Source organism: Botryllus schlosseri, chromosome 14 (genome assembly GCF_051294905.1).
Source record: "Botryllus schlosseri isolate E-star chromosome 14, Bs_hap1, whole genome shotgun sequence".
In the NCBI taxonomy this organism is placed as follows: Eukaryota; Metazoa; Chordata; class Ascidiacea; order Stolidobranchia; family Styelidae; genus Botryllus; species Botryllus schlosseri.
This window is the reverse complement of record NC_137249.1, coordinates 6444656-6468484: the sequence shown is the minus strand read 5'-3', so window position 1 is coordinate 6468484 and position 23829 is coordinate 6444656. Positions and strand designations below refer to the sequence as shown.

At 42.7% G+C, this 23829-nt stretch overlaps 7 protein-coding genes across 9 annotated transcripts in view; 3 read left to right on the top strand and 4 right to left on the bottom strand.

The window, feature by feature from the left end:
• LOC145455078 (uncharacterized) overlaps positions 1-1166 on the bottom strand; it is a 28078-nt gene extending 26912 nt beyond the window's left edge. Inside the window, exons 1-3 of one of the 2 annotated variants that reach the window (XM_080333026.1) lie at positions 706-1166; positions 443-618; positions 14-160 (exon numbers count right to left, since the gene is read on the bottom strand). In XM_080333026.1, the coding sequence (XP_080189152.1) occupies positions 14-160; positions 443-618; positions 706-834 (452 nt within the window). In that variant the 5' untranslated portion in view covers positions 835-1166. The remainder of the gene's footprint in view (positions 1-13; positions 161-442; positions 619-705) is intronic. The other variant, XM_080333027.1, reaches the window with a different exon arrangement.
• Positions 1-23829, bottom strand: part of LOC145455084 (alpha/beta hydrolase domain-containing protein 17B-like) — a 152545-nt gene that overhangs the window by 46684 nt on the left and 82032 nt on the right. The window lies entirely within an intron of this gene.
• LOC145455087 (deoxyhypusine hydroxylase-like) lies at positions 1649-2662 on the bottom strand. Its single transcript, XM_080333037.1, has one exon. The coding sequence runs from the start codon at positions 2660-2662 to the stop codon at positions 1772-1774; it is 891 nt and encodes a 296-aa protein (XP_080189163.1). The 3' UTR covers positions 1649-1771.
• Positions 2694-4450, bottom strand: LOC145455085 (RNA-binding protein NOB1-like). The gene has a single exon (XM_080333035.1). The coding sequence runs from the start codon at positions 4011-4013 to the stop codon at positions 2889-2891; it is 1125 nt and encodes a 374-aa protein (XP_080189161.1). The 5' UTR covers positions 4014-4450; the 3' UTR covers positions 2694-2888.
• On the top strand, positions 11102-19292 carry LOC145455079 (uncharacterized). Its single transcript, XM_080333028.1, has 20 exons — positions 11102-11260; positions 11318-11381; positions 12195-12459; positions 12785-12835; positions 12896-13158; positions 13738-13878; positions 13947-14087; positions 14151-14228; positions 14285-14450; positions 15500-15705; positions 15904-16038; positions 16098-16310; positions 16374-16433; positions 16505-16948; positions 17010-17154; positions 17413-17498; positions 17877-17972; positions 18215-18329; positions 18719-18816; positions 19082-19292. Exons 1-14 carry the CDS (start codon positions 11223-11225, stop codon positions 16724-16726), a joined length of 2043 nt encoding a protein of 680 aa, XP_080189154.1. The 5' UTR covers positions 11102-11222; the 3' UTR covers positions 16727-16948; positions 17010-17154; positions 17413-17498; positions 17877-17972; positions 18215-18329; positions 18719-18816; positions 19082-19292.
• LOC145455984 (interleukin enhancer-binding factor 3-like) lies at positions 17034-19198 on the top strand. Its single transcript, XM_080334011.1, has 6 exons — positions 17034-17154; positions 17413-17498; positions 17877-17972; positions 18215-18329; positions 18719-18816; positions 19082-19198. The coding sequence occupies exons 1-6, from the start codon at positions 17034-17036 to the stop codon at positions 19196-19198; spliced, it is 633 nt and encodes a 210-aa protein (XP_080190137.1).
• On the top strand, positions 20819-22123 carry LOC145455983 (scaffold protein ILK-like). The gene has a single exon (XM_080334010.1). It carries the CDS (start codon positions 20819-20821, stop codon positions 22121-22123), a length of 1305 nt encoding a protein of 434 aa, XP_080190136.1.

Here is a 23829-nt window from a genome sequence, read left to right as displayed (position 1 = left end):
ATGTTGGTTATACCTCGGGAGCTTGCGGATGAATAGATCCGAGAAACTGAAGACACTCGATCCCTCTTCTGAACGACTGTTATCCGCGGCGATTTCCAGAGCTATCAACGATCCCAAATTGAATGGAACGGAGAATCCGATATTAAAAGTTAAACAGTCCCTGAAAAGAATTCGATATCGATATGACATTAATGAGATACTGGTGCCAATTCCCAAATTCTGGTATCTCCATCTACAAGTAGTTCGTATAGGACAGGAGATAACATGTTCCCTCACGATTCGCTGTAAATCTTCATACCGTCGTATTTCAAAACAAATACTCTTATCGGGTGCAATTACAACAAATCTTTTTCGTCGTCATTATGTCACAAGTCACACGGTTGTGCTACGGGCGTAATGTTCATTTGCGAACTATATCATATGATTTATTTACGATACTTACATGATGTGATCTTGAAAATCTCGAAAAAGCAACAGAGGGCCATTCTTCGCCGACCCTTTCAGTCTCAGTATTATATCAGTAGCTCCTGAGCTGACGAAGCAGTCATTAACGGTAAGAGTGACGACATAAATCGGGTCCGTTTGTGGGATGTTCTCTTCAACAAATACGATAGTTTTCTACATAAAACATTACTTCAATTTCAGTCCAAGGCGGTTCAGAAACGCGGAAACAATGAGTGGATGTAAAAGGCTACTGGTACTCACGACATTGCTTATCTCTTGTTTGTCTGACACGTAGGCCAAGTATGAAGTTATAAATAGGATCATGCAAACAGCGGTGGCTACCACGAAGGCAGTGAAGTTTCCAGTTGGTAACTCCCAAATTTCTGTCATCTTTTCAGTCGCGGGTTTTTCGTTATCAGTTCACGCCGCATTACTCCTCGCGAGTCCAAGGTAAAATTAAACACGGTAGATAGCGTAACAGAACAGGGCATATACAAGGTGTTTTCGTCAAATGTAACTTTGTTACGTCATCGTGCGATTAATCGCCTGTATGTAGGTGTGATGAGGGTGTTGCGTGGCTGCAAGATTCTCACTTCTCAAGTTTGTAGTAAAAGCATGTGGCATGTCGTACATTCTTTGGTTGGACCGAGGCTGATATCGTAGGCCCCGGTTGCACCTCCCCTGACCAGAATGCCATTGGTTAAATGAAAAAGGAATTGTGCGTAGACATGATGAATGAATGCGCGCAGCGCAATATATCGTATCTGCTTGGTTTAATATGAGGATAATGAGAAGACTTATTTTTGACCATACGATTCCTCATCATGAGACGATTTTGCAAATTTTGACTACAAAATGAAGGTACTTTGCTGCTAATTACAAACGCTCTGTTCACGCCGCTGAAACAGTTTTGTTCCAAAAATTCCTTCAAGTACTTTCTGACCTTGCTTCATCAGATTATTTCAGTCCCTTCGTTATACATTATAATGAAAAATTTCCGCATTGAATAGACGTCCTGTAGTCAAAATACCTTTGGTTCGCCGAATTATGTGTAATTTTACATTGGTAGATGGAACTTTGTGGCAACATTTTTTCGCTGGCGTCTAGTCAGTAGTCACTTCACCATCATTGCGGTCTGTTTGTTATGTATTTTGATTGAATGAAAATGTAGACTCTCTGTGTAACACATATATAACACCCACAATTCAAATATTCTCAGTATATTTTCATACCAGCAGACAAGGAAATTATCAGAATTGCAAGAGGCAGTTGCGCACAATATATGATTTCAAACTGATTCGCTATCTACGATTTGTGTTCAATCGTACTATGTAGAGGCATACTGAAATTCAACACTATTTTCATATTGATACATATCAAGTGCAACTTCACAGCTCTCACGAACAACATCATCAGTGTCAGTCAAATGTTTTCTTAATATTTCTAAGCACTTTTCATCAGCTATCGAACCTAAGGCCTCGGCACATTCATGTCTCACCATGCTGTTTTCTTCAGAGTCTTGTAATTTTAATTCAAGTTGGGGCACAACACTCGAAAGTTGCATTTGCCCTAGTACGTAAGCGACTTCATGCCTAAATAAGGCACTGTCTTTGCAAAATAAACCTTCGCCCAAAGCCACAGCGGAACCGTCTGTGCCGATGTTTCTCAAAGAAAACATGGCTCTATATCTATCAAACAATGGCAATCCTTCGTTTATTAGGATGTCTTTCAATGAGTCGACATCTTTGTCCTTCTTTGGACCAGCAGGAGCAGGATCCACAGACGCGTACGGGTTTTCATGTAGTCCGTGCTTGGGATCATCGTTAGCCAACCATCCAATCCTTGAAATTGCGAGACTACATGTTTCGGAAACCTCCGGAGCTGGATCGTTCACATATTTATGCAAAACGGGTAATGCATCTTCGCTGCCGATCGCACCCAGCGCTTCCCCAGCCTCGTGACGCACCATCACTTCTTGCGATTTATCTTCTAATACCGATATCAATTTCGGTACAGCGCGTACATTTCGCATTTGCCCGAGACAATACGCCAATTCATGTTTCAGTAGCGCTGACGAATCGTCGAAACATCTGCATATGTAGTCCACGGATCTGTCGCTTCCAATATTTTTCAGAAGAAATAACGCACGATATCGCTTCGCAAGACTTTCCTTGCTGTCGTTAAGAGCGACTCCAGCACTTTCGATTTTAGCATCCATGACTAGGTCTATTCAAGAGCAATATACAACACTGCCAACAACATAGAAATGCCAAGTTTAACCACCCTATTCAATGCATATGCACTCTTCTGACGTAACGTACAGAAAACAGAACAATAATGACAAAGACACATTATCAAATATCCCATGATAGATATTCAATAATCAGCAGATTAAAAGTATGGCACATGTAAACAGTGCATGAAAAATCAAGACCCAAAATGCATCAACGTCTCTTCACAAACTTGTTATTGACGGCGTTCGGATTACGAGACCGGGAATACTTTTGACCAGGTCTTATTCCGAGTTTGAATGCTCTACTGTCAGTATCTCGAAAGGCAAACGGACTACCATCAATGGCGTAATCATCGCTCCACACATTGGTCTTCTGTTGTGCCTTTTTACTGAGTCGATTTTGTGGGATAGGCTGGTCTTCACATAGTATAGGATTTCTTGCATGTTTACCACCTTCCGGCATCGGCAAAGAGTATTTCTTGCCTCTTTTGTTCAGTACTTTTGGATTTTTAGAAAGAAAATATTTAACACTGCCATCGGCTTGAGTTTCCATGGGCACTCTTTTCAAGGTATTGTTGCCACATTTAGGACAGAAGGTCTTTGTCATGATTTTTGTCACGCAAAAGCACGCGTGGCATCTCAAGACATAAGTACGGATTACTTTGATAACCATGCCATCGACCGAGAGAATTTCAAGTCCCATTTTCAACAAAACATTTTGCATCGCAAAGTCCGTAGTCAGGCAACCCACCACAATCTCATCCACCTCCTCTGAAGAATGATTTAGGTTGATGTTACTTGGAGTGATCCAGTTGTCATCAGATTCCTCATTATCTTCGGATTCTTTTGTGTTGTCAACTTTTTCTCTTGTATCTTCCTCACGATCTTCAGTCACTGCCAAATCTGTGAGGTCCGATGCCAATTCTTCCTCCGTATTACCTTTTGGCATATAAAATCCAGGTAAATCACTTTGACTATTTAGAGAACCACCAAATTGGAAAGATCCTTCGGTCGAAGCCGCACTTTCTTTCAGTGAGTCAGGATCATGTTCAACAGCAAGCTCGTACGTCAGAGCCATAACCTTCAGATCTGTAGTGGAAAGGCTTGGATAATCACCGGTCTTCTTGGCAGTCTCGATAACCTTTGCGAGGGACTCATTGGAAGGCGTCTTAAATTGAATCTCGTAGGGAAGAAACGATAATCTCTGACGTGTTGCTTTGTCACGAATTTCACGGACCACTTCTTTGATGCAGTATACATGACAGCCCATGGACTGAACATCAGCGTTCTTCAAAAATCCACCCGAATCTACAACCAAATGCTGAGCTCTTACCATTTTTATAGTAGTTTGATCGATCCTACGGTAAATAGAACATATTTATGCATCGTTGCAATATTAGGAGTGAACTTGGGAAGTAAAATTCACCTCACGGCATACAGTGATAGCGATAAATGTGCACCATAAATATTCACAAGTTATTAGCATATGGTACAGAGTGATCAAGTCATGCCAAGTACATAAAATTGATCAATTGTATGTTATTGAAGAATAAAATCTATATAACGGTGCAAAATCCACACGAGTAGGCCTACTTATTGTAGCTGCATTAAAAATATCACATGAACTCGCACTGATCAGTCATAGATATATGAATATGGAATAATCGAGTATGCTCGGAATGAAAAACTGAAAGGTCACAATGACATTTAATCTATCAATGAAGTCCACAAATCTGCCTCGTGAAGCTGCCCCAACCAAACTCGCATTCCTAATCAGTGTGATGAGGCTTGGTCGGATCTGGGTTCCACGGCGGAAGTATGGATACTGTCATTACTAGTCCCATGAAGAGTAAAAACAAAATTATTGGAGTGTAAAACTGATAGACGTTCCACAATGATATGTTCCACATTATTCCGGCAGCAACAGCACATCCCGTCGCAACTGGGATTGCATACGGTGTGTTACTCTCCCAATCGTCAGAGTGAACTTGCTTGAAAACGGTGAGATAAAATATGAAGTAGCATGCAATAGCTATTGGGATTGCCGTCAAGGTAATGCTGGCATATAGGTAACTTGTATCTACTCTATTATCCACTTTGATTACATTGACGAGGTCAGACCAGTACAGAGTCAAGAAGCCACCGATGATCCAGAAAACAGTGTCGATTTGAAATGCACTATTCATACCACTGAATTGTCCCAGTATTAAATTAACATATATAGACTGCAACAGAATATGAATAATTTCGATTAGAAGCACGAGTTACTGAGTTGAAGTTTAGATTTGGGCGATCGATTTTAAATATTCTCACCAGTTCCGTATGCCTACAATGAGAAAACGTAGGTTGAATGGCACATGACCGTAGTTTGCAAAATCTGTTCAGAAAGTTTTGCATTGCAGTTGTGCACCTGATACAGATTAAGCAGTCAGTTTGGTAACAATCAAGTGCTGGTGCCACTCATTGTGTGCAGAAGCTGATTTCATTTTACAAATTGACATCAAAATACTCAAAGGATATAAAGGCCTGCTGCTAGAGGGCTAAGGAAAGTATATATTCATAGAATCAGTCATGAGAATTTTACAACGCATCATTAAAAGTACGATCACTAGCCCAATTACAATTGAACAAACAGGACACTATCTTGGTCATACAAAGTACGCACCATCATAGAAAGATATCGAAGCAGCGTTAAGAGAAACGAATCATGAAACAAATGGTGATAATATTGATGAGGGTTGGCTCGATAAGGTCAGGTCAGTCACGTTCACAATGATGGTTAGTGTCATTATGGTTGGGGGGCGACAGTCCTAATCATACCATCACCCAACCCTAAGGATTCTCACCCAAACCATAAAGACACTATAACCCTTAACCGTGGACTGACCTTATTGTAAACATACTGATCTTATTTTGAACATGAGAATGGTCTTATTTTGAACACGAGACTGTCCAATGTGTCCATGCTGTGAACATACTGATCTTATTCTGCACATGCGACTGTACATATTTTCATCATGACTAACCTTATTGTGAACATAAGACTGACTTTATTTCGACCATAATCGCATCCTGTAGAGACCCTGTAGAGAATATTCACAACTTAACTGCCTTGATGGTGACCGCTGACAGGGTGAGGCTTGGCCACATATCTCTCCGGTGTTTGCTGCTAGAGAGGATCACCTATACTTATTATAGCAGTCGGTGATTCAAAAGTAGATCAACGAAGGTTTGAGATAGGATGAAAGTTGGACTTAACACGGACACGAAACAACATCGTCACAGCGAAGAATGACAAAACGTCGCTCCGTAAATAGTGATTACCGCCACTACGCATTAACGAACGAGGATGATTACGAAGTATGAACGTCTTGGCTCTCACATGGTATCGTTATCATGACACCAGCGACACCAGCCGGACCTCTAACACGCTTCCGCATTCGGACGACGCTTGAGTGAAGCTCGTGGCGACAAGGTTTCATCAGCTGGTTTCACGATAGATTCACAATTTGCACTGGTCCAGATCAAAGATCCAGGGATATCTAGAACTTCTAGATATCCCTGCAAAGATTGTAGTTGCTATGTCATTGCGGATCTCTATTGCAACCAACCAAAATGGCATTTTTGCACAAAACATTTGCATTTCCGTGTTTCAAACTGCGAACAAGTACACGAGGATGTCGCGTTCGCTCAATTCTATAACTCGACCGTCAGCACTGAACACTGTGAACGGATATATTAATTTCGTTGATCTGCCGTGATCGGCGTGCTGCGCGGGAGTTGGTTTGAGTATAGAGTATGACTGGAGTGACGACTCGATTGTTCTCCCATTGTTAGCCGGTAGAATGGTCACGGTCAGATGGATCCACCCAAAACAGGATAGCTCAGTGCTTGTTTCAATGGCGTTCAAGGCGATTCGTCGTGTATTTCTTGAAGTTGCGTCGGAATTAGTTAGACAGTTCAACATTTAGGTAGCGGTGGCGAGTCGTTATGACTAGTGAATAATACTGTGTAGCCTATGTTACATTTCTCACGAGATTGATGTGATATTGTGGCTTTGATCCTTTGTAGAGTTTGCTACGTATATGAATAATGAATATGATGACGGAAGGTATAGAATATCTGGTTCGTGTGCATTGGCTATTGTGAGATGAACTCATGGAAAGAAAGACTGAAGAATACTACAAAGTGAACAAGTGGAAAGATCTTGAACTATACCGATATGCAATTCACAATATCGTTGATTGAAAATATGTCCTATATTAACTGAAGAAACTCGAGAATGAATATAACAAATAATATTGCAACTGTCTTGTAGTCTTATATAATGCCTGTCCGATAACCGCAGAAACTTGAGTATGACTAGCAGGACCGTAACTGCCGCACCCCAAACCCCCAATTGGGGGGGCGAGCTCAAAGGGGGTTCCAAATTATTTCGCGAACTAGCATAAATTATTGGGTATTTTTCAAAAATTTATGCAACTTTTTCAAAAAATTTTCGCGCTGCGTGTGATTTCAAGTTGCCAACTTTCTTGGTTATTTGGTAGCCTACTCTTCCCTAAGACAAAATACGCAAGATTTGTCGAAATGGACATATCGGCGAGACATTTAAAGTTTTAGAACATGTAACATGCGACTCCAAGAAGTGTGACAGAACGATCGGCAGCGAGAAAACCTGGGCCAAAAAGGACTGCCCGCTTACGCTGACCAAAAACTTCGTTATATATGCAAAATGCATATAGGTTTAATTTTCCATAGGCGCCTAAATGACTGGCGCCGAATGTTCCTGTCTTGGCAATCTCAACCTCAGAAGACAAATACCATTCCGCAGGGAAAAATTGTATGCCCGTAAAGAAATACCAATTTGAAATCGCGTGGGTCGTTAGTCTAGTACAGTTGTTCTTAACCTTGCCTCCAGCGCCCCCCAAGGGGCGCTGGCGATTTTGAAGGGGGCGGAAACGCTCAGGGGGGCGATATGGGGGGCGCTGGAGAAAAATGTCTTGGCAGTAGATGATGTGGTGGTAGGACATATCCTTAATGAGTATTCAGAGCAAATTAACACCGAAAACTTCATTGTATATAACCTACAAAAGACATATAGGTTTAATCGTCAATGGGCGCCTAAATGACTGGCACCGAATGTTCCTGTCCTGGCAATCTGAACCTCAGAAGACGAATTCCATCTGGCAGGGAAAAATTATATGCCAGCGAAGAAATAGCAATTTGAAATCGTGTGCGTCTTTTAGTTTAGTACGATTGGGCGACAGGGATATATAAAACTAGATTCTGTATTTTTTGATATAACAGACAGGAGATCACGAAATGACATCATGAAACGAAGTCATACCAACGGGGCCGCCCGCTCGAATATGTTCAATTATTATTTACGGGCCCTACAGTTTCCAAGCCACCTCATTCAGCTCTACCGGTAAATCTGACAACGTGAACAGAGAAAACAAGAAATTGATAGCAATATATTAGCAATTCCCAATATTATTAACCGATTTTATCATGAATTATCGAATATTTTCCCGCCTCGCGCTGGCTCACTACACTGTGGCCCTTATTTCGTGACAAAAGCGAACAACGTGATGGGGGGGGCGGTTTATCACCCTATGGGAGCCCAAGACCCAAGTTTTATTGGGGGGGGCTGGCCAAGTGCTGTTTCGTTCCTGCGAACGGGTATACGCCCAAAGATGTTCAATTATTATTGAGGGGTCCTACCATTTCAAACACACCTCACTCAGGTCCACCATTAAATCTGATTACGTGGACAGAGAGAGGATAAAAATTGATAATAATATATATTTAATTCCCGATCATATTGACCGATTAAATCATGAATTTTGAAATTTTTTGCGCATAGCGCGTGTGGACGTCCAAAGCTGCCCCACTAAACGGACGGTGAACACAGATGATGAGTAGCGGTACACAGCGTATAGCCAATTGGGGTCTGGGGGGCGAAGTCCCCTAGAAGTTCGGTTTATCACCCTATGAGGGGCCTATGACCAACGTTTTGGGGGGGGGCTGACGAAGTGCTGTTACGGCCCTGATGACTAGAACAAGAGCCTTGTGTAATGTTAATGTACTGCTTGAGCTCGACTTACAATAGCCGGAGCTTACTCCTTGAAAGGGTGCAAATCGCACTTAAAGGGAACTCGTTGTCATTGCCAAGAACACAGGAAGACGTCTGCCGGTCGACATTAGTAGTAAGCCAATGCACCACGTCAAGGTTTCGACCAACGCATTGGTTTCCTTTTTTAGGTAGGGAACCTCAAATGTGGATAGGCAGCATTTGCCACAGAGAGAAAAAACTACCATACTGAAAGAGCATATTGTTCATTTTTTTTTCAAGCCATCTCGCAAACTTTTGGAAAATTTGGAGGACTTTTTTTGCTTCTCATGCAATGCAAACTTTGCAAAATTGTGAGACAAGATGTTATTCAAGTGTCTCATTGCCTTGTCCATGACATCCTCAACCTCATTTAGGTCTGAGCCAGATTGAAGTGACACAGTATGAATTAATTTGTTAAAGAATGGATCACAGTGAATTGCGTCAAGTACCCTGAAAAAATTGATCTTTTTCAGGGGTTTTGCCATTTCTTTACTGTGGATAACATAAAAGCGGAGAACCATGCCATGAAACTGTTCAGACGGGCTCTTCAATCCACCGACTTTCTTCTGCATCACTTTAATGAGGTTTCCCGATGGCGCTGCAGATGTTAGGCATGTGGCAATTGCTTCGTTAGCTTGCTTAGAAATGGCTCCCAAAAGCACTCCACCAATATATTCAAGTATGTCTAAAAACATGTCAAAGTTTTTCCATGGAAAGGCAAAGTATCAAAAGCTATTTACTTACCAGATTCCTTGCTGTTGACTCCTCCAATCTCTGTGATTGGATCCTGTTCTTTACCACACACGAGCGAATCAAACATTTTCAAAAGTAATGCTGAAGCTGGCAATTGCGGCAAACCCAGCAACTTGTTAGCTTGGTGACAGATATTAGAATAATGTTGATAAAATCCGTCAACACCAAGTTTGCAATATTCAGAATGGAGTTGTTTCACCAATGGAACAGCTTTGGTCACGTCTAGTTCCTCGAATGATGGGGCGCATTCAAAGTATTTTTTGGTATTTACACAAGCCCTCTTCAAAACAGCAATTACAGCATCCTCAGATATGGTTGCCGGTGAACCCAGCCCTCGGTAAACCCAGCCCTCGGTGAACTCGGCCCTCGGGAAATTTTGTATTCACGGATTGAGTAAGAGGGGGAGATAACGCGACGCTCACATACTCTACTTGTTTGTTTTGTGGTATTCATGGTGTTTCTCGAATACTATGGACCTCGGTGAATTCCGCCCCCGAACAATTTTGAATTAAAGCTGGGAGCTGGGATATTAGGGTTGGCGGAGGTATAGGATATTAGGGTTGGTGGAGGTGGATATTAGGGTTGGTGGAGGTGGGATATTAGGGTTGGGGGAGGTGGGATATTAGGGTTGCCAGGGGTGGGATATTAGGGTTGGGGGAGGGGGATATTAGGGTTGCCGGTGAATACAAAATTTCCTGAGGGCCGGGTTCACCGAGGGCCGAGTTTGTAAGGCCGCGCTTGGCGCTTGCGCAATCATGATCACGTGATCTGATCACGCCGTGACTGCGTGATCTACGCATGCCCTGACCTCCTTACAAGTTCGATAAATCAGTTGATAATAACATTATTAGTTTAATAATTCATAATAATACTTGTTAATACACTTAACTACAAAAGTTCCCGAGGGCCGAGTTCACCGAGGGCTGGGTTTACCGAGGGCTGGGTTTACCGAGGGCTGGGTTCACTGGTAATCTCAGATATATCCCAAGTACTGGTGGGAACTTTATGATTTTTGTAATGTTTTTTCAGAGCTTTCACAGTCGGAAAGGATGCTTCGCATTCCTCACAAATTACACCTTTCCAGTTATCGAGTCCTTCGAAACATTCTTCAATTTCCATTTCAGTCAGTTCCTCCCAGTCATCCCAAAGTGATGCAGCTGAATCAGTCATGATACCGATTTCTATCCGTGACGAAATATGATCTAAATCTGGCGAAAAATATTACAGAGGCTACACAGTATTATTCACTAGTCATAACGACTCGCCACCGCTACCTAAATGTTGAACTGTCTAACTAATTCCGACGCAACTTCAAGCAATACACGACGAATCGCCTTGAACGCCATTGAAACAAGCACGGAGCTATCCTGTTTTGGGTGGATCCATCTGACCGTGACCATTCTGCCGGCTAACAATGGGAGAACAATCGAGTCGTCACTCCAGTCATACTCTATAGTTTGAGCCAGCAATGGTTTGAGCTTTCCGGCATGAGAAAAAAGCACACGACACAGACACATACTATCCAAAGGAAAAAATACGTTGTCACGTGACATTGACTCCGCATAGACTGCGCCTCGTGCGAGTTTGGCTTTCCCTTTCAGCTTTGTGTCAGCGCGGCGAGCACACTGGAAGAATCGTCTAACCAAATTAGCAATCAAACAGTCTGTGTAGGTCAAGATGAGTGGTTATTTTGTCCACGGTGGAACTCAGTATGCGTAAGTACATTGTAATTATTTGGGCGTAATGCATATGCGTGATACGAAAGCTTTCAGGTATGGTCAGGGTCACCAACAACCGCAAAGTCAAGCAGCTGCTGGTTATTCTCAGACTCCGCAGGTAATTATCGAATCATATTTTTGCATATGCTCGTCGATAACTGTAGGGTGCATTGTTGACTTTCATAATATGGTATATATTTTATTAAGTGCGTACGAGGGATTCACGGTCAATACATTTCAAATATCATTTGCAATATATGTGTGACAGCAGCTTTCATGTGCGAAATTTTGCACCGCCAGCTATAAAATAGTATTTATTTTGCCCATAGTGATATCTCGTGTATCATCATGATGATATTGATAAATAGCCTATACTTTTTAATGTAGCCTACACCACATCGCTGATCATTATCTAACATAACCTTGTCAGCAGTGTATAGAGTTCAACTCATCAAGATTGATTGAGGATATATTGGCATTAGGATTGGGTTCGGAAATGCGAGATATTGCGGTTGGGTTAAGGTAATATTATATTGTCAATTACGAGATATTATATGGTTAATAGTAGTGAGGGATATGATACTCAATCACCGATATCCATCACCCCCTATATGGAATCTCTGTCCATTTTTTTGAAATAAATCCTGCGTGATGAGAGCTTTTCTATATAGAATAATTAAGGAATTAAACAGAAAATCCTGCGTGACGTTGCCACCAATTCCACTCCGGCATCACCCCCAACCTTGACTCTAACCCTCAACTCTAATATTTACTGATGTCATGTTATTGAGCGGTGACTTGTTATGAGCTTATAACGATGAAGTGCCAAGTTTATATACGTTAATCAGTCAAATAACCAAGTTGTGATAAATGCAGTTATGCACTTACTGTACAATGTACAGTCATTTATAATGTTTCTATTGTATTTCAGGCAACTCAATTCTACCAAAACGCTAGTGGCTATGGAACAAGCCAGACCAGGTCGCTGCTGCCAACTGCTCAAAAAAGCAACGTCAGCACCAACTATTCAAGCTTCGGGAGCGTTGTAGGTCAAACCTACAACAATCCTCACACCACACAAACCCAATCCTATTCACAACGTGACACCGATCGATCTTTTGCTAGCCGGTCAAGTTCAACTAGTGAAAGTTATGGAAATTCTTACAATGGTGGACCGACTAACTACGGCACGTATGGTGAGAGTGTGCGGTTTACCTCAGCTTTTGTGTTTGCTCTTTCTCAAATCAAATCAACTGCGCGATGATGGTTATATCTGTCAATCCCCTGAATGTTATCACTGATGTCAATACCCATTTGCTGAGCGCAATTTTAGAGTAGAATTTTCCATGGTCTTTTATTGTGATGATGAGGAGCTATTTGAATGTACACTGCACATTACGATACCGTACATACATATCTGCGCCGCATTGACGCAAAATCAGTTATAACACGGACCATAGTGAATGAAATTTCAGATTGTGCATTGTCAATCCAAAGCCAACTTACTGTACTTCCTTTCAGTTGATTTTTCCGAAGTAAAGGAGGAGAAATACTCGAGCAGTGGTTCAATGGGTAAGCACTGACGTGCTCTGCTGTGTGTGTAGATTATCATTTTGAACGTTTACCTTGCAGGTCTGAGAAATATCGGATCTTCTGGATCGTCGTACTTTCAAAATCAACAGAACAACTCTCTTAGCACATCCTACCCGCAATCGTCCTACACGAAACAAGAGGAAGCTTCCTCCTCACAATATTCTTACGAGAAGGCGTTGTTTGTGGCTGCCAATCAGTATTTCTTGAATAAGAAAGCCGAGGCGACCCGTGGGGGTCGAGGGGGAGGTCTGGGCCACGGGTCTAGAGGTAGAGGACGGGGAGGAAGAGGTGGATCGTCATATGTAAGTTGTCTGTGTGTTTTGGAATGTCCACAACTCTATCGCACTAATTAAGCCGACCCTTTCTTATTTTTCGAGTTGGGTTAGGGTGTGCATACGGTGCGTACATCATTGTGCAAGGCTTGGATAGTCGGTTGTGTTGTTGGTTTCGCAGCCGCTCAGGTTTTCACGACAAGGTTCTATACTAGCGTAGCTGTATGCCTGAAAGTACACTTCTGATCATGAATGATATCATCGGCTACCATTTTGAAAGTTCCTGGAGACAACATAGTTGATGATCACATGAATTTTGCCGTTTCATTGCAGGCACTGATTGGTGTTGGTTCTGGTCAATAGGGAACGCTCAACTGGACCAGAAGCCAGTTAAATCTATTTATCATTGTCGCCAACTATATGTACATGAGTTGAATAGCATCATTGACAACTATCTAACAGTATTTGATTGTTCTACCATTATTCCAGATAGCATGAAACCGAAATCGATGCTACTCAAGTAGATTACTTGTGACATTGTTAAACCCCCGTGATCTTGTAAGTTCGCTGATAATTTGTGAAACTCATGTTGCCAAATTGTGTTTGCAGTCTCACACGCCCGGACCAAAAGTGATAAAAGCAACGGAAGTGAAGGCGTACTTGTATGCTTGGTGCGGGCAACGTCGGCTCAAGCCCGAGTACACTATTGAACCTATGGGTAACCCACCAAAGACTAGATTTTGTTGCACGGTTAGTATATGCGTGCGAAGCATATGTAGGCTTTGCTATTGTGTCGAAACGTCGCAATTCTGTTACAGCTGAAGATTGCTGGCCTGGACTACACCGCCAAGGTCACTGCCGCTAGTAAGAAGGATTCGCAATCCAAAGCGGCCTGGGACTTTTGCGAGCACCTGGTGAAGACTGGTTACATGAAGGAGTCTGAATTACCAGAGAAGCCTGTAAGTTTACGTGACTTTCGTCCTATCTTCATTGTGCTGTTTATGTTTACTAATCTATTTTAGACTGATCCTGTGCCTAAAAGTGTGACTGCTCCAAAGCCGTCTACTCCGGCCGGAACTGATCCTAGCGTGGCAGAATCTGTAAGAACGATTACGGAAAAACTCGATGAGAGTGTCTAATCCTTGCGGTTCAATAGATCGAAGAAAGTGGCGGTTGGAGCATAGAAAACTGCAGGCAGAGACTGAACCAATTTACGCAGCGATGGCGGATACCCGCTGAATTTAAACACGAGACGCACGGACCAGAACATGCTCGTACTTTTGTGGCGGAGCTGTCTATCCGTGTGAAGTGGTTGGATAAAGGTATGTATTGGCATTGTGCAGATGTCCTGCTGACGGGGCTGTGGAGTTGTGAGACTCGTGATATTCTCAGTACTCAGACGACAGATTTCGCATACTCGGAAAGGGTCGCTCACACTTTCATTTTGTGTGCATTGGAGTCGACTTTTATCAAAATACACCAGCCAAGGCTGTGTCAACAAAAAGAGTTCGTGTATCATCTAAAAATAGTGCATTAAACGCTCTGGTATTCGACATTCCGTGCTGGTGACGTCATATTTTGTGTTACGATTGTTGATAAACGCTATTCCAGTGGTTCTCAACCTTGTGGGGCGTGAGAGCTTCTGAAGGGGGGCGCGAAGAAGCGGTCAACTACAAATATTTTTCGCCCTCTGCGATTTACCCCCAATTCACACGTGTTTCTCTATATATAGACCGGTTTTCATATTTTTGAATTCTCTCATCAACAGTCATAACCTTCCATGTCATCAAACAATCTGTTGCGGTTGCATCCCCGTTGGATTTTGTGATACAACGATAAGGGGGGCGCGAAATTTTTCAATATCATAAAGGGGGGCGTGACTGAAAAGGTTAAGAACCACTGCGCTATTCCTTTGAATTTTCTACTAGTTGCTGACGAGTGTCAGCCGAAAATATTCGGGTTCATTTCAATATGAATATACTATTCAATAGTACTATGTTTGGCTTTACAGTAAATATATGCAGTGAATTACGCTTTCATTACTTTTTAGTTCCATTTTCAACAAGTGAATTGACCTAATTTTTTCTTCTCTTGAGAACATATGTTTGATTTTTCAATACTCTGAGCATTTTAACCTATTCAGAAGGTCATTACGTAGGTACTTTCACAATATTCTAGCCCTGTCTGCTATACCGCTCATATTCAACCTGCCGGGGAACACAGTACCGACAGTGTTGGAACCCGAGCGAACAGCAAACTGGTTTAGTGTAGCGCGATGCTTCATCTGATAAGCAGTCGTGTATAGGGAATAACCGGACAACAGGTATCGTTTTCGCGTATGGCGCTCGATTTTCACTGGTGCTGTTTTCAGATTTTCACGCGAGAGAACGCGGCAACAACAAGAAGCAAGCCACCGCCGTGTGCGCCCTTGCCATGATTCGTCAACTCTACAAGGAAGGGCTCGTCGAGAAGCACGGCGATCCGATCAAGCACCCGTTTCGACGCCAGCCTTCGAAAGATGCCGAAAAGAAATCTGATCAATCCAGCAGTGCTGGAATGAAGAGGAAGGCTGAAGAGGTACTGTGATCAATTATAAGAGCGCGGCTCTAATGCGGTGGCGATACTTGCAATGATTTTAAACATCTGTCAATCCACTGAATGCATTTTTTGAATATGCAGTATGTGGTTAAAATGTTATGAGCTCCGTACTACGATACACAGTCATAAAGTTTTATAGATCTTGCCATGCGACACTAACAGATCTTGTGCTTGCAGAACGGGTCTGAAGACATAGACCAGTATGGCAACTGGAAACTTGAGGATGGCAGACAGAGGCTGCATATGTTCTGTCAAGCCACCAATCAGCCTTTCGACATGAAGTACACCCCCGACGGAAATGTTCCGCCTCGGGTAAGCTTTTTCTCAAACCGTGACGACTGATTTTCTGGCAGCGTGTCGTCTCTTTTCAGACGTTTACCGCGGCTATCTCAATTGATGTCACCGTGAACGGAGAAACAAAGAAGCTTGAAAAGTCACACACGTGTGTCGGCAAGAAACAAGCCGCGCAGAATTGCGCGTTGGAAATGATAAAGGAGCTGTATGCTCTCTCGCTGGTTGAGGCCAATGTCGGACCGCAGCAATCAAAGAAGAAGAATCAGCGTGGTAATCATAGGATGCATTCGGTATGATTGATTTCGAGTTTACGAATCTGTTTTATGGCATATTAATCCTGTTTTTTTTTGCAGTTGGACACTCCTATTTTTGGATCACTCATGGATATGCCTGGACCATACATGGGCCCGATGGTGCGTTGTTGAACTGGCTAGCTTTCGGATGCGACTTGCTATAAGACTTTGTTCATCTGTTTTTTCCACAGTATCCTATGGGCTTCTCTCCGTTTCCTATGGGCCCACCGATGCCGCGTAGGTCGCCCTACAACGAGTCGGTGATGTCCGAGAAGCATCGTAGGATTTACCCGACCGAATTTGAGCTGGATCTCATACAGAAGACCGTGCGGTCTGTGGAAACTGGCTTGAAGCGAGTCTCCGACATGATATCGAATAAGACCGAGGGGACTGGAGAAGAAGTGGCTAGGTAAATTTATGCCTTTTCAAATATACACGTTCACATCCTCACCCTCTCTTATTCTTTCAGTAAAGAAAATAAGAGACTGCTGCAAGGTGTGGTCCGTGTGGGTCCTTTGGCAAAAGGACTACTGCTTACTGGAGGTCTGTCAGCGCAACTGGTGCTGCTATGTGTAGACTTGCCCACTGCGTCATTATTAACTGAAATATCATCTTGCCTTGAAAAGGCTTTGAAGGTGGGACTTTTGTGGTATTTACAGTGTCGGCTGGTTTGACCCGACATATGTTTCGCTGCAGGAGACTGGAGACGAGTACTCGGTCATGCCCTCCGTCGAGGAATGTCGTATTAAGGTGGTTTCTCCACAAACAACGGATGACAAGGAGAAGCAAGTTACTTGCAGCGTTTCTGTGTCGCTCACATCGCCATTGATGAGAAATACTGGTGAGAACCGAAAATACTTGACAGAGTGCCCTTTCGAGTGAACACTCTTTACCTTGTTAGTTGTGTTGCATTATGTCACTCATTTTTGTTCCGAATACGAACGCTGTCCTGTTCCCTCAACTGCATCGCCTTTTATGATTCGTAAAATTTACCAATTGCACCCGTTTTTTCATGCCTGTCGATGAATCTCCGCACGCGCACACACACTACGTCAATACGTTGCGCGTTTGTGTGTGCTCGCTGCTGCAATCTGCTTAGAGCCTGCCACTGGGCCTGCGGACGTGCTCGACCGGGACAAATGCCTGCAGTCGTTGGCTGAACTTCGTCATGCTAAGTGGTTTCAGGTTTGAATATTTTCTTTATCGCGTCTGTCTTTGCTTTATGTTGGTTCGGATGTGCCTATGTCCTTTGTGAAGACTTGTCGTTGGTGTTCCTGGTATTCAAGCGGGTACAGCTCCTGATGAATCGAATACTATGGTGCAACATGCAAGTCAAATCTATAAATTGGGATCCGAATCAGTTCATGCCTTATGCTCGCTGAAATCTGTGGTTTAAAGTTGGAAATTTGTTAGACGTGGATAGATATAGCTATGTTTAGGTGATTTGAGCCTATTTGTGAATACCTGTTCTGTGGGGATGGTCGAGATTTGCGGAGAGTAACTTGAGTGCGGTCTGTCGTAAGGCATTTGCTTAAGCGATATTAAAGCATTACTTTTCCACAGGCGTGCGCCAGCGGTCTTCCATCGTGCGTCGTGCTGATTAGAATCCTGACGGACTTGAAGAAGCGCGTGTCGACATGGGCGCCTTTATCGGATTGGGTAGGTTTCACAACCTGATTATTTTATGATATCCTGTTGTGTCGGAGGACAGAGTCACATGCGCTGTCTCCCAACGTGAATCGTGTGTGCTATGTCTCTCCAAGATGAAACTGCGGGTGTTATCTATCGTGAAGCCTTTCGCGTACCTTCACGGTCGCCTAGATCCTGCACAGTTCCAATTTAACAGTCTACCAACGTGACTGATTACGTTTTCGACTTGACCGTATGTTTCGTATCTTCAGGCGCTGGAACTGCTTGTGGAGAAGGCTTTGCAAACGTCTGCGTTTCCGCACTTGACGCCTGGAGAAGGTTTGCGGAGAGTGTTGAGTTGCATATCGTCTGGGATACTCCTTGAAGGTTAGATTCAATATTGACATTGATCAGGTTGCATGTTGCAAGTTTTGTGCTCTTGGCGTCTGTGAATCATTTCATTGGGTAAAACCAAGTTTGCTGTATGTAGATAGATAGCTGGTAAGTAGCCTCCCCGGCACTTAGTTTTATTGCAATGTTTTTGTCCTCCGGATATATCAAGCACTTGAACAGACACTAGAGGTTTACGTACCGACTTTGCTGGTAGATGCGCAGTCAGTGCTATCCGCTTCTTAGAACATGGTTGTCAGCTACTAGCCGGGGTCGCAAACCAGTGCTACCTTGGTTCAAGTGGCAACAACATACTATTTGATTTGAGTTTCAGTCTTGAGCACTGCCGTTGTGTGCGTGGTCTGATTCAGAACTTGTTTTTCCAGACGGACCCGGCATTTATGATCCATGCGAAAAGATGCCGACTGATGTTATTCGTGATTTGTCCCTTCAAGAGAGGGAGGATATTACGGAGTCTGCTCATGTGGGTATTTTAATACGTGGGACCATGTTGGTTGTTTGAATGAAACCGGTAGCTTTTGGCAGGAGGCTAGAGTCACATGTTAGTTTGCGATTGTGCTTGTGTGTGCTAATGTCTGTCCTATATTAATGTAAGGCACGTTATCCACCGGAATGCAGTTTCAGTGCTAGCTGGTCGTCGTCGCCCTCACAATTATTTATGTATCACCTTATTTAATCATAACTTTAATCACTGGATAGCGGTTAATTTTATATTTTTGTATCTATAGCATGCGTTGAGGATGGTGGTGTATCATCAAATTCACAAGATCCTTGGCATTGAGCCTCTGCCTGGTCATAGGGCGAGGAAGTCGACAGATGGTGAAACCTCTGGAGCAGATGCTTGACGTGCTCAAGAAAACTATGAACTCATTACTTTGTATTGACTTGTGTACTGTATATTTTCTACTTGGATCAAAATACGAGACTTATGAAACTGCTGATCATTGTAATATTTGTGGGCCACCGGTTAATCAAGATTCTCTTCCTACGTGGTGTTAACCGGATAACTCGAAAAGTCGAAGACTGAAGTATTTGGTATAGGTGCACGGACCGATTGCGCTGGTCTTGGATGTTATCCAGGCATGTGTGAAGACTGAAGGTGGTTAGATTCGAATGATGGGTGATTGCACACGAGTTGACCGGTATAATGGGAGGGCGACCAAACATTGAATCGAGGTATATGCGCATTAGGGAACAGTTAACATTCGGTAATGCGCAGGCTTTTGATTAAATCTTCGCCATAGGAAGTCACGAACGAGCTAGATGCGGGTTAAAGTACAGATAACTAACCTCTGCTGGTTGGGTAATTACTGTATTTGAGGCTTGTAGGTATCGTTCTCACGGTATGGCGTAACCGGTAACGTACATTTTCAACCGATCCGGGAGTGTCGCCGTCTGATGCTGGCAAGAGGATTCGTTCGTATTCATAAATGTAGCATGAGTCACTATCGAGGCATTCCAATCATGATGATGTCGACGAACACCGGTAAATAGTGAACACATTCACCACAAAGGGTCGCCGTAGAGCTTTCTAAATTGGGTGTTTCTTTTTCTACTCCAGCGGCTTATTACTTTTTAAGGTCGCAAAAGAATTTGGTGCAAGGCGTCATGTTATGTTCGGTATGATGTCTTCGCAAGCTCCGTTTTAAGGTCTTGAATTCCGCTAGGCAAACGTTGAGATAGTTCATTCTTGATTTATGCGTCGTTCCAAATATGTGATTCCATTGTAATATAATACAGCATCGAACATTGTTTGCCTTGCTGTCGACAGATGATGTGCTCAGTTGATGCTCTTCACTTATCCATGACCGAACTATACGGCGTATAAATTGATATAAAGGATATTTTGCACGTAGTTGAAGATGATACGAAATAGTTCGATGACGGGTTCAGTTTCCATAATAATATGGATGAGGATAGACAAATCCAAGTCGCTTCAACATCTTCCTGTCTATTCATTGTATCGCATTTTTTGTGGTGTATTGAACTGATAAAATTGCTAATAAACCAATGATGATGATGAGGTGTTGACCACAGTAATTGATTATATAGGCCTAGAGTTGAATAGTATAGTCATATTGAAATGAAGCCGAATATTTTCGGCTGACAATCGTCAGGGGGTAATATTAATTGATTAACATTTCATTGTCACCAATTTGAAATACCAAAGGCCTAGAGATATCGTTGTACTGAAATAGGAAGGAGATGTTAAAATGTGTCTATGGCAAGGCTTTGAGAGGTTTACTATATGCGATTTGACAGCTGTAAATTAGGTTACGAAGCCCTATCAAATATTGAATCATAGTTTAGTCATGGGTTAACTTGATCAACTTTGACTGACCAGTACTCTATAACAATTTAGATACTATTATGCTTTTCTAAATCGATACATTCAAGTGTATATTAGAATCTGTAAATATTTGATGATGAACGACATATTTTCCCTGTGCCGTGAAGGCAATATCATGGCGGTGAAGATCTGGCTTGACAACACTGAAAACGACCTCAATCAAGGTGACGATCACTTGTTCAGCCCTTTGCATTGGGCGTGCAGAAGCGGCCACAACACAATCATCGAAATGCTCATGGCTCGGGGTGCGAGAGTGAACTCTGCCAACATGGGCGATGACACACCGTTACACAATGCCGCTCAAATGGGTCATGTTGACGTAATCAGGAAGTTGATTCGTGAAAAAGCGGAGGTCAACGCGTCAAACGAACATGGCAATACCCCATTGCATTACGCATGTTTCAACAATCACATCAGCTGTGCTGATGAGCTGGTATCTTCCGGCGCACTTGTAAGTATGTGTAACAAAAGAGGCGAGACTCCTCTCGCAAAAGCCCGTGCCGATTTGGCTCGAAGACTTGCGGAGCTGGCAAAATCGAAAGGGCAAGATCTCTCCAGTAAGATTCAGTACTCTGAAAACGTATGGAAAGGAACGACTAGAACTCGTGCAAAGAACGGGACGCTAAATCACGAAAACGTGGACTTGCGACAGCTCAATTTGAAAGGAAAAATAGCGTCGTCACACTCTGGAGAAACTTGGAAGGGTCGTTGGGGTCAAACGGAAATCCTCGCTAAAATTCTCCACGTGAAAGCAATAACGTCCCGAATATCGAGAGAGTTTCACGAGGAATACTTGCGTCTGAGAATCTTCTCTCATCCCAATGTCTTGCCCGTAATGGGCATTGTCAACACGCAGAAGACGCTTGCCACGATAAGTCCGTACGCCAGTTATGGCTCGTTGTATCATGTACTCCACGAGTCTGCGGAAACAGTAGACCAAGCGACCGCGCTGAAGTTTGCCATTGATATTGCCACAGGGGTGCAATTTCTACATTCCTTAGACCCAATGATTGACAGATTGCAAATCAACAGCAAACATATCATGATTGATGAAGGCATGGCGTGCAAAGTGAATATGGGTGATGCGGGTTTTTCGTTTCAACCGACCGGAAAATTGTATAATCCCGCGTGGATGGCCCCCGAGGCTTTGCAAAAGAAGCTGAAAGACATAAACCGTAAATCTGCGGATATGTGGAGTTTTAGCATCCTGCTGTGGGAGATGATAACTAGAGAAGTGCCTTTTTCGGATCTTACAAATATGGAGTGCGGGATGAGGATAGCATTGGAAGGAATGCGGGTTGCCTTTCCTCCGGGCATATCACCGCATCTAAGTAAATTGATGAAAATCTGCATGAACGAGGACCCGGCCAAGCGACCAAAATTCGATATGATATTGCCCATTTTACAGAGAATGGTTTAAGGATCTAGCATCTTCACTGCGCCGAACAGACAAGGAATCGATGTGAAATGTCCGTAAGAGCATAAGATGACATTCCCGGGACGAAATATACTATTGCGACATGGTACACTACTCACTTTACGCGTAACGATCTTGTTTTATACGGATATATTTCACTAATTGTGTACTGGAAGACGATCACCGCGAGGCGTTGCGTACATTTCCAAGCTGATCTTCGCTTATAACTTCATGCAGTAAAGTGTCACCTACCTTGGACCAAATGTTATTAAAGATGGAACAGAAGACAAGTATCATGCGTCCGGCATTGTCTTTTTAAATAGGCAATTTCAATTGGTATTTCGAAGTCCTACGACATCGGTGGCCCATGGAAAGTCAGTCTACATCTTTCAAAAATTTGAGATAATCTTGCTAAAAAAACTGCTCAGTGCTCAACTGCTCATCCTAAGTTGGTACACGGTGAATTTTTGATTCCGTAAGGCTTCATTGCATCAACATGATCACTGTACTTTTACCATTTCCAGTAGCAGTGTCAAGCTTTTGTCTCTTCGGAAGCTGTTAAAGGAATTTTATAATATCCATCATGTACACTGATTGACTCGTCTCCTCTAGAGTAGGTTACAGTTCACTTCCCAAACGGTAGCGCATTATACGTACAGAATGGTCACTCTTCATGATTTTTTTAAAGTTTTGCAGTGATTGGCGACCGTCTGGTATTTAACCAAGTACGGTATGTCCTTTCACAGGTGCTACGTCCTGATTATAATATCGATCAGGAAATCGCAGAGCGTCCTACTGATTTCCAAATATATTGATTTACGTCACTGCGATAAATCGCTTGAACTCACTTGCATGTATCAACTTCATTGCATTGTTCCAAGATTGATTTGATCGATCAAGTTGAAGAGAATTTGCAAAAATACTGCCACAGCAATGATTAGACTTAGTCACGCACCTTCAGAGTGTTTTTCTATTCATGCTATTTTCAATATTGCCTCATCATGTAAAGTTTATGCTTCTCCGGATGTGTTTTGTGGTTCTCATTACTGATTACTCGGTATAGACAAGAACTGACACACGAAGCATTGATATTTATTCGCAATTGTTTTTCCATGCCATTCATTGGAACAGCTAGGCTATCAGAGGGCTATTCACAGGCAAAATGTAACGATACTTTTCCTCTCATTGTTCATACCAATCTGTCACGGCGATGCGGCATGTCAGCATGGTTATCTGCCAGTTGCGTGGCCCAGGAAGGTAACTTAAATTTCATGGGCTATAGTCAAAATCTTGGATCTTTCAACTCCTCCGCCACACCCTTATGTATTCAATCTTCTATATTCATTACCCATGATTTGACAATTTGTAGCAATGACAAATGTGGGTGCTCAATTGAGGAGTCGTTGAAGTCCAGCCATTATGGGATTGGGATCCTTATACGACTGTACATCATTGAAGTATTCAGAATGAACTGCTCTTTATAATGGCGTTCTGTAAATTATCACAGCACTAATTTTTCAGTTTTATGTAACATGAAATATTGTTCGTTAAAACATTGTGATTATGTATATTCTGAAAAAGGAAGCCCTCTTTCCCTTCTTACATGCGCTGCTCAGACGATGCATGACTGTTGAATAACCACACAGATGATATCCACCTTGTTTCATATTGAAAGTGGTAGATTGACAGGATGCAGGCAGTAGCTAAAT

Excerpts from the sequence above, each read along its gene's own strand:
- LOC145455087 (XM_080333037.1), bottom strand. The coding sequence starts at position 2,662 with ATGGATGCTAAAATCGAAAGTGCTGGAGTCGCTCTTAACGACAGCAAG.
- LOC145455085 (XM_080333035.1), bottom strand. The coding sequence starts at position 4,013 with ATGGTAAGAGCTCAGCATTTGGTTGTAGATTCGGGTGGATTTTTGAAG.
- LOC145455079 (XM_080333028.1), top strand. The coding sequence starts at position 11,223 with ATGAGTGGTTATTTTGTCCACGGTGGAACTCAGTATGC. Across the intron at positions 16,039-16,097 it reads ACGGAAATGTTCCGCCTCGG|ACGTTTACCGCGGCTATCTC; the intron begins GTAAGCTTTTTC and ends GTCTCTTTTCAG. Across the intron at positions 16,311-16,373 it reads GTAATCATAGGATGCATTCG|TTGGACACTCCTATTTTTGG; the intron begins GTATGATTGATT and ends TTTTTTTTGCAG.
- LOC145455984 (XM_080334011.1), top strand. The coding sequence starts at position 17,034 with ATGCCCTCCGTCGAGGAATGTCGTATTAAGGTGGTTTCTCCACAAACA. Across the intron at positions 17,155-17,412 it reads GCCATTGATGAGAAATACTG|AGCCTGCCACTGGGCCTGCG; the intron begins GTGAGAACCGAA and ends CAATCTGCTTAG. Across the intron at positions 17,499-17,876 it reads GTCATGCTAAGTGGTTTCAG|GCGTGCGCCAGCGGTCTTCC; the intron begins GTTTGAATATTT and ends ACTTTTCCACAG.
- LOC145455983 (XM_080334010.1), top strand. The coding sequence starts at position 20,819 with ATGGCGGTGAAGATCTGGCTTGACAACACTGAAAACGACCTCAATCAA.